General features: G+C 37.5%; 1 protein-coding gene across 1 annotated transcript; it reads left to right on the plus strand.

Annotated features, from left to right (window-relative positions):
* Window positions 1–1689: 1689 nt before the first annotated feature.
* Window positions 1690–8832, plus strand: LOC146549680 (uncharacterized). The gene is made up of 7 exons (XM_085262349.1): window positions 1690–3527; window positions 4193–4361; window positions 5307–5590; window positions 5658–5817; window positions 6390–6457; window positions 7275–7318; window positions 8236–8832. Exons 1-7 carry the CDS (start codon window positions 3327–3329, stop codon window positions 8339–8341), a joined length of 1032 nt encoding a protein of 343 aa, XP_085118475.1. The 5' UTR covers window positions 1690–3326; the 3' UTR covers window positions 8342–8832.
* Window positions 8833–9436: the final 604 nt, after the last annotated feature.

Here is a 9436-nt window from a genome sequence, read left to right on the forward strand (position 1 = left end):
TATCTGGGTAAACACTAGTGATGGGATTTCCGGCTCTTTTTAGAGAACCGGCTCTTTCAGTTCGGCTCACTAAAAAGAGAATCAGAATCAGAAAGGGTTTTATTGCCAAATGTCGAGCGGGTTTACAACATTAGGAAATTGCTGCGGTGCTTCAGTGCAAACATACTGTTATAAATTAAGCTTAAATAGACATGAAAATAAAAATGAGAATAAGAATTAAAAGTGCTAAGTAGATAGATATATACATGATATATACATGAGTGCAGGTGGTGATCAGTGCCAAACATGGAATGATGCAGTGAACACAGCGTAGGGTCATGTGTTAGGGGTGGGAACAGTCATACGGTTATTGTTCATGTGTTCAACAGCAGAGGGGAAGAAACTGTTCTTATGGCGAGAGGTTCTGGTGCGAATGGACCGGAGCCTCCTGCCTGAGGGGAGCAGGTCAAACAGACTGTGTCCAGGGTGAGAAGGGTCAGCTGTGATCCGAGCTGCACGCCCCAGTGTCCTGGAGGTGTACAGGTCCTGCAGAGATGGGAGTCTGCAGCCAATCACCTTCTCAGCAGAGCGCACAACACGCTGCAGTCTCTGTTTGTCCCTGATAGTGGCTCCAGCGTACCACACGGTGATGGAGGAGGTGAGGATGGACTCGATGATTGCAGTGTAGAATTGTATCATCATCCGTGTTGGCAGGGTGAATTTCTTCAGCTGCCTCAGGAAGTACATCCTCTGCTGGGCTTTCTTAATGACGGAGGTGATGGTGGGCTCCCACTTCAGGTCCTGGGTGATGGTGGTACCCAGGAAGCGGAATGAGTCCACAGAGGTGATGGGGGTGTCAGTCAGGATGATGGGGGGGAGTGGAGCTGTGTGCTTCCTGAAGTCCACAATAATCTCCACTGTCTTCTGGGCATTCAGCACCAGGTTGTTGTGGCTGCACCAGGACACCAAACGTTCAACCTCCCTCCTGTAGGCAGACTCATCCCCGTCCGAGATGAGTCCAATAATGGTGGAGATGGCTCTTTCGGCTCCGAACCGGCTCTTCAGGTTGTTTTGTTGCTTTAATTAATTTATTATTAACAATAATATAAAATTATGCACAAAAGGAATTACTAAGGTAAAAAAAGTGTTTTTATTTATATATGTTTATATATAAATATATGCAGTGGCCCCTAGAGACAAAACACGTACAAACTCCAAAACACATTTCTAGCATGAACTGAACTTCCAAAACAGAGCTACCTAGATCACTTAAATTACACAATTGAAAGCATGAAAGCATATGTGTATTGTTTGTGTATTTATACACAAGCATTCATATATAGTCAAATAATGAAAAAATAAATAAATAAACACACCAAATCCGGTCGTTGGTACTTGCTGGCTTGTGTAGCCCCTAGCATCCTGGAGCATTTCTGTTGTGTTTTGTACGTGTTTTGAGTTTTTATGTGCTTCTGAGTTTGTACGTGCTTTGGAGTTTGTACGTGTTTTGGAGTTTGTACGTGCTTCAGGGTTCGTACACGATTTGAAGTTTGTATGTGCTTTGTCTGTAGGGGCCACCATAAATATACTTTTATTTATTCACTCCACATAAAATGTAATAAATAAATCATATAATACTATATAACTATTTAAATTTTCAGCTTTTTCCTTTTACAAATTTAAAGTGAAACAACATAAAACACGGCAAACCACAACACAATTAAATATAAATTATAATATGAAAACAAAAAGAAGATGCATATTCTCTGTTATATGGACCTGCATGAATAAACTTTCTGAATCCTTTATCATCCGCAACTGAAAATAGTTGTGGATGGTTACTATTTTTTATTTTATTTTATTTTATTGATTAGCATTCAAATATCTCAATGAATACAGAACAAAGATCTACCACAAAGCAAGAAAGCATGAGACAAGGCTAATCAAAAGGTATTGGCTGAAGCATTTGCTTATTACGCCAATACGGAAGAGGATACTGAACACAATAAATTATATAATGCAGGCAACTATCTGAGAGAAAATTACTGCAGATAAAACTAATTACAGGCTGTTATTTGTGTATAGGTTCTTGCATTGACGGAGTGAGCGATGTATGCTGGGTAATGGCACAGCTAGCGATTGGGTGAATTTATTGCACCGGTTTTATAAACTGTTCTACAATCCTTTTGATATTTGGAAATCTGTCGATCATTCTGCTACAGCTGTAAGATGTCTTCTCCAACTCCTCTGAATACATGCAGTCATTTTACCGTCTGCTTTGGCTAATCACGCTCTTACGTATTAAATTAAATTAAATGCCTAATAAAAAAGCTGTTCTTTTTTATTAGGCAAAAACATTTTCGGTGCTGTTAAGGAATTCACAGCGACTCACTTGTTTATTTTTGAGAAAGTTTATTTTTTTTTATCATATTAGATGAGCGGCAGTGACGTCAACGTACTCGATCGTACCACAGGTAAGTGCGAATCTGAATCTGTAGATTTTTTAAAATTATTTTTCTTATTTAAAACCAAAAAGAAAAACCCGAAACAGTGAGCTCACAAAGCAGTTCCATGGGTTAAGATTAGCAATTTCGTGGAACAGCGAATGACTTAACATTTAATAGCATATATGTTACCACACCACATGTGCTGTAAGTTAGCTAAATTCATTTCTGTTAGCCTATCAAGTTAAGCTTATCATATATCATCATCCAGGGTACAGTGATAGAGAAGTGTGTGCTGACGTTTGCTGTTGTTGCCACTTTGTGAAGTTTGAGGGTTCTAATAAGGGTCAGTGTTGCCAGATTGGGTTGATGCTCAAATTGAAGATAGACGTTATCTATCAATCTAGCTCTCTCTTTATGGCTCTCTCTCTCATTCTGGCTCTCTCTCTCTCTCTCTCGATTTTAAACTTAATAACAGCATTACATAATCATTAAATAGCAGACCGATCATCTATGCTGCAAATGAAATACAAATGGACACTAAACAGGGTTTATCTAAATCGTTACAATAGGGTTTAATGTATATATTTATTTATAAGGTGCTTCTGAATTCTGAATACTTTTTTTTTTCTAAACAGGTTCTTCATCAATCAGGCTATTATTGATTGATTCCTTCCTACATCTGCTTTTTGAAAAACTCCTAAAGGCACTTTTAAGAGCCACGTCAGTCTGTTTGTATCTGTTCTTACTGCTGTCCTTATTGGTCTGTCTCTCTGTTTCTATCCGCATTTCTGTCTCTTTAACTCTTCAGCTTTTTTCTTGTTGTCAGTGTGCTGGTTAACCTATAATTTGCCTTTTGTCTGTCTGCTGCCTTTTCTGTCTGTAATTATTCTTTGTTTCAACATGACACGCCCCAAATTCAGGCCCTGTACATTTTGCCAGACTCCCAATCAGGCAAGCAGAAGAACCTGCTATGTCTGCTTCAGAAGTCTGTCCAGCAAAAAGAAGCTAAAAGAAAAAGTAGAATCATTGGATAGCCAGTGGGCACAAGTTGTCTTGAAAAACAGAAATGTTTGCCGGATAATTGATTCTGCCCGTATTGCAGTAAGTAAAAAAATTTTTGTTTCATATATTATCATTAAGTTGTTATAAGATGTTGCTGGCACATTAACACAGCTCATCATATGTGCTTTTGAGAACATGCAACAATATTTTATCTACATTTTGCTAAAGACAAACAATTACTTTAACTGTAATACATCAGTGGTGGCTGTATGTATTCATATCAGTATGAATGTGTAAATGGTCTGTATTTGTATAGCGTTTTACTTAGTCCCTAAGGAACCCAAAGCACTTTACACTACATTCAGTCATCCACTCATTCACACACTGGTGATGGCAGCTACATTGTAGCCACAGCCACCCTGGGGCGCACTGACAGAGGCGAGGCTGCCGGACACTGGCGCCACCAGTAGGCAACGGTGGCCAAGGACACAACGACCGAGACTGTCCAAGCCGGGGCTCGAACCGGCAACCTTCCGATTACAAAACGAACTGCCAACTCTTGAGCCACGATCGCTGTGTGTGAATGCTTAAATGGAAACTTCTAAGAAGCTGGTGTGAATATGGGTTAATATTGCATGTTGTATAAAGCACTTTTAGTGCTCCACGAGAGTAGGAAAACGCTATATAAGAGTCATTTCGTTTACCATTTAACAACAGGCTGTGTTTGACTAATTTGTGCCAACTATTTTTTTTATTAATTTCAGGTGCAGAAACTTGAGTCTATAGGCTACAAGCCCATTTTATTTATTGGCAAAAAAGACAAGGATTCACATAAGTGGGTAGCAGATGTTATTACCCATTTGGACCCCACTTCTACTACAAGAAATTTCCTGGAGAAGATGCAGAGGGCTTATGAATTTATACTGTCTAAGGGTAAGAGTGAAGTCTGTTGTATACTTTCAGTCCAGTTAATTAATGCTAATTTATATAGCAACTTTTCACAACAAGTCGTCTCAACTTGCTTTCACAATCAGAATACTTCATTAATCTTTAAGCAAATTGTGTAAGTATATTTTAAGGTCATTAAATAACCATTGAAGGATATGTTATCAAAGGCTTCGTTCACACTGCAGGTCTTAATGCTCAATTCAGATTTTTTTGTCTGCTTGTTCACACTACAAATAATATGTGACAGCAAACGCGCTCTAGTGTGAACGCCCAAAGTGCCTGCATGCGCAAAAGAAGACGTCACACACATTGCGCTCTGTTTAGACCCAGACCAAACAGTATTGTTTGACTGATGGCCCTTATTATAAAGACTTGTTTGAGACTTTATGTTTCCCAATTTTGCTTTAAGTTATTTTGTTATTTACATATGGCCTAATAATGATCCTTATTGCTGTTTTAGAGAGGAGCGGTGCTTCAAAGAGTAGTTTCAGATTTCTGTCAGAATCTGCAAATATAATGTTCACGTTTCTCCAACATTGTCTTCCCAACAGTTTAGCTGGATGGCCAGGAAGCGTTCATGATGTCTTCTGTGGTGCTTCTCTGGCGCTGATAATTGGCGTCTGTCTTGTGTCAGTGACGTGGAAGATCGATTTAATGTGACAGGACCGTTCAAACAGCAGTCGCTTTCTAAAATATCAGCTATGTATCGGATTCAGTAACACATACGAACGTGACCCAAATTGGATTTGAAAATATCGGATTTGTGCCGTTCACACTGTCAGACCATGATCGGATATGGGTCGCAGAGGGTCAAAAAAATCGGATTTGCTGCGCTTTCGCCTGCAGTGTGAACGTAGCCAAAGTGTAGTTCCTGCTAAATATAAGGCCTTTTTTGAAAAATATTTTTATGAAAGTAAATATGTTTTATAGGAACCTCCACACCAGTGCACCCCAATACCCCCACAGAACAGCAGCTTGTGCAGTCCAAGAATTCCACCAAGGAGCATTGTGCTGACAAACAGACCCACATCAAAGAGCACGCAGAGATCCCCAGTGAAGAACAGGCAGAGACCCTGATCAACAAGCAAGCAGAGAGCCTCGCCAAGGAGCAGCCTGAGATGACCACCCAGGAACATCAATCTTCTAGGCTCCTCGAGGAGCACCCAAAGAGCCTGTCAGACGAGCAGACAGAGACTGGGAGACTGGGAGATCGCGTGGCTAGCAGGTGGATGAAGAGACTGCAGAGATGGCTGGTCTGCGGGTTTAAAAGGTGGTGGAGAGGTGGGAGAGGTTGTTTGTGAGGTGCTTCTGTCTCTCTTCTTTTTTTGGAAAGACTGGGAGCATGGAACAGAAGAAGGAGATAAAGGAACAAGATTGAGAACAAAAACAGTCTCCCAGTCCTTAAGTGAGGGTGGCCAACATGAAAATAAGAAGAGAAAGAGTAAGTATTGCTTTGCATGTTATGTCTTGAGATTTTTAAGTTTCTTACCCAAAAATGATACATATGTTGTCCTAGAGAACTAACAAACCATTGCAAAGTATTATTCACTAGTTATTTAGCTGCATTTTGGTGTACACTATAAAAAGACTATAATTAAATATGGTCAATCCCTTACTTTAGTTAAGAGGACTTTGTAATTCAACTTGATTGGATTGAGAAAACTAAAACGCACTTTGAGAGAACATTTTAGTTTCTCTCAACAAATAGTGTATGCATTTATATAAACAAGGTCTGGTGGCACTCAATTGCAAAATGAAGGGTGAATTTTTTTGTTAATTTGTTGGTCCTAAGTGAAACTAAGTTTTTACACAGAATTGATTCACAATTTATGGTATGTACTTTAAAAAAAAAACTCAACTGAGGTGGGTTCACTTTTGGACCCCAGAGGACAAATGGAGTATGGCAATCAGGAGGATATTACAGATTTTCACTTCTTGAGTGAAAACTCATATTTGATTTCTTGTGTATACAGAGTCTTATGTTTTTTTTAAATGTAATTTTTCATTTCTTAGGCTGTCGAAGATGTAGTAGGCAGAAGGTGTTCCAGTTTGAAGAAGTCACTGAGAGCAGGATAAATGAGGTAATACTTAATATGTTTTCATTTGCTTTTCAGTAGACTTTTTACAGTAAGCCTATCTCAAGTTGTTTTCATCCATGCACTACAGCCATGAACTGTGCTACATGGGTAAATTCAAATGTACTTTTGAGATTAGTGAAGGGAAATGATTAATGGAATTACATTAAAAGATTGTATTGTATTTCATGTGTTTGTTCTTAAACAATTCTGCAAAATTAATCACAGACATTGAATACTGCTACATCTTGCTACAAAAACCTACATGGCTAACATAGAAATGACTGTATATGAGGAAGGATCATATTTTTTTCTGTGTAAGCCTATATCCTCAGTTGTTCTTGTTGAATCAGGATCATAGAAAGCACAATTTATAGATCCTGATATATGCTGACCAGCCCTGTCTCACTATAAATAGTAGATAATCATGTGTAGTTTGAAGTGTTTAAATGGACACAATTCAAACAATTCATAATGGGATGATATTGATTATGTCAGTGTATGATGTTACAAGTACGTCAAACTTTCCGAAGAAAAGAACATAGCCAGAGTCAAAAACAGATAGACGCAGTTAACTAAACCTGTGATCAAAATAATTTTTTGTGAATGCCACAATTGGATACATGCTTTTCAAAATCCTATTATTATTTTTTTTATAAACAGAAATGCCTTACATACACATACCTACACATCTATCAAAGTGTGTTTACATGGGTCTGTGTGTGTCTCAGGTGTGCACACTGGATTACACACAAGCTTTATGAAGACACCTATCCATTAACCATGTTATTTAACGATTGCCTCTCTGATTCCTTCTGTCTAGGGGAACACAGAAGTAAAAGTGCGTTGGTTGCCTTGCTCTGTTTGGTAAGAAGCTCTTGATATTTCATTCTCTGAGAATGTTCTGTTTCCATCTATTACCTTTTTGGAGCACAAATGAAAATGGAAAACCAGGTGTTTTGTCACGTCTTACTTCTCGCTTTTTTTCTTATCCTATCTCAATTATTTAATCAATTAAGGATTATTGCAAAGTTTTTTGCCATCTTTGTCGAATCATAAAATAACAAATTTAATAAGAAATATATTTGAAACTGTTCAGAAAACACACGTAGTGTCTCACTTAGATGCAAAAGTACTGGGAATAATTCCAGCTGGACTGTGCTGGGGCCATAAGAGCACTCACATTAATTGTAAGAAATATATAAAAGCTATCAGGATTTTGACAAAGTGGAGAGAATTTGTCCATGTCTTACACAGATTTATGTGTGCCAAAGGATAAATCGCCTAAGCAGTGGAGGGAGTATTCAGATTCTGAACTTTCCAAAGAAGTACTAATATCACACTGTGAAAGCTTTCAGTTGTTTTGCATACTGTATTTCTAGCATTACAATTGTGTGACAGCAATGAATCTCTACAAATTAAAGAGTAAACAACAGCCTTTATAATAATCCAAAAGAAACTAATTATCACATTTGAACAATTTTTATTTTCACTTCACAGAAAGGATATTATGAAATGTTCAACTGAAAAACAATAACTAAGTCTTTCATATGTGTCGAGTGTAACTGTACAGTAGTGTTTTGTTTGTAATCCATCTAAATTACAAATAGTGTAGCAGAAGTTGAAAATATCCATAAAAATGACAATTTGCATTTTGGTACAGTACTTAAGGAAATGTCTTTATCATGTTCCACCTCTGGTGTTAAACATAAAAAGCACGAAGTAATCCCCAACATGATATTAATGTTTTTGGTGTTGTTTCTTTCAATAATTATATTTTCCAGTGGGAAAATCTGGGATGACACGTGGGAGCCAGCCAGTGAATTTCAACACCACTTTGCCATGCCAGATGTGCCACCTCCTTCAGCCACTGAGGAAGTCTTCTTATGATGTTGTGATGTTTGTTTTTCCATGTTACAAACAAGTAAGATATAATGTCTGAAAACTGAAGTTGTGTACTGTCTACAAGGAACACTTTCAGAAATATGTGGAACCAAAGGTCCATACATCCAGATGTCACATTGATCTTCTCTGTTCACAGACTGGATATGTTCATTTTCAGCAGTTTGATTGTTTAGAAATGTTAGACAAATATTTATACTTGTTAAAATGCATTGTGTTACGTAAAAAAAGACTTTATCTTATGTTGTTAACTACAATAGTAGTTCTGTGTTCTTAACTTGAATGTTTTTGTACAGCATTTATATTTGCTACATTCTTTAAAAAGTGAGTGTAGGCTGTTATAATTGTTACGGTGAATATGACCCGCAGCTAGCAACTCAATCCATAAAACACATCAGTCTGTTTCCCTTTGTTTCTCATATGAAGTTGTTATTGTAAACAGGTGTTCTGTTTAGTTTAAAGTATGAAGGCTGGTGAAATTGTACTGAGTACTGTCAATGAAAAGTAAAATAAAAAAATCAAAGGTCTATTGAGATGTGAGAACTTGTAGTACTGTTTGATGTTGAGACTGAAAGTTTCCATTACTAGTAGTATCAACTTTCATAATTTTCTTAGATGCTCAACATTGACTTGGCCTTGATCCACCTACACTGTTATATAACTTCATTCTCTATGCAAATATTATTTTTTCTGCTTTGCACATATAATGTATACATAGAACACAGAAAATGTCAAATTGCACTACCAGTAATCATTTCAAGTGTGATGTCCCCACAAATAATAAGCATGTTAGATTATGTACACATATTTTCAAATTAAAATCAACATTGAATGTGGCTTTGTCCCATTACCACTGACAACATTCTTTTGAGTATTTTAACTACATTGATTATTAGAGGGTTAAGTCAACCCTCTGAGCTCTAACAGCACCTAACCCTGTATATTGGGACTATGTCATTTTTGGCTTTAGAAGATTACTAACAAATATTGGCCGTCATAGGAGAAAGAGCATTAAGCTGTTTCTGTTGAGAGATACGACCTGAACTACTATTTAGGGTTAGGGGCCAGTACAATAGCAAAACT

Source organism: Mchenga conophoros, linkage group LG22, assembly GCF_057382185.1.
Source record: "Mchenga conophoros isolate Kocher_MC1m ecotype Shallow Benthic linkage group LG22, M_conophoros_male_GT1.1, whole genome shotgun sequence".
Lineage (NCBI taxonomy): Eukaryota > Metazoa > Chordata > Actinopteri > Cichliformes > Cichlidae > Mchenga > Mchenga conophoros.

Excerpts from the sequence above, each read along its gene's own strand:
- LOC146549680 (XM_085262349.1), top strand. The coding sequence starts at position 3,327 with ATGACACGCCCCAAATTCAGGCCCTGTACATTTTGCCAGACTCCCAAT. Across the intron at positions 5,818-6,389 it reads TGAAAATAAGAAGAGAAAGA|GCTGTCGAAGATGTAGTAGG; the intron begins GTAAGTATTGCT and ends TTCATTTCTTAG. Across the intron at positions 7,319-8,235 it reads TGGTTGCCTTGCTCTGTTTG|TGGGAAAATCTGGGATGACA; the intron begins GTAAGAAGCTCT and ends TATATTTTCCAG.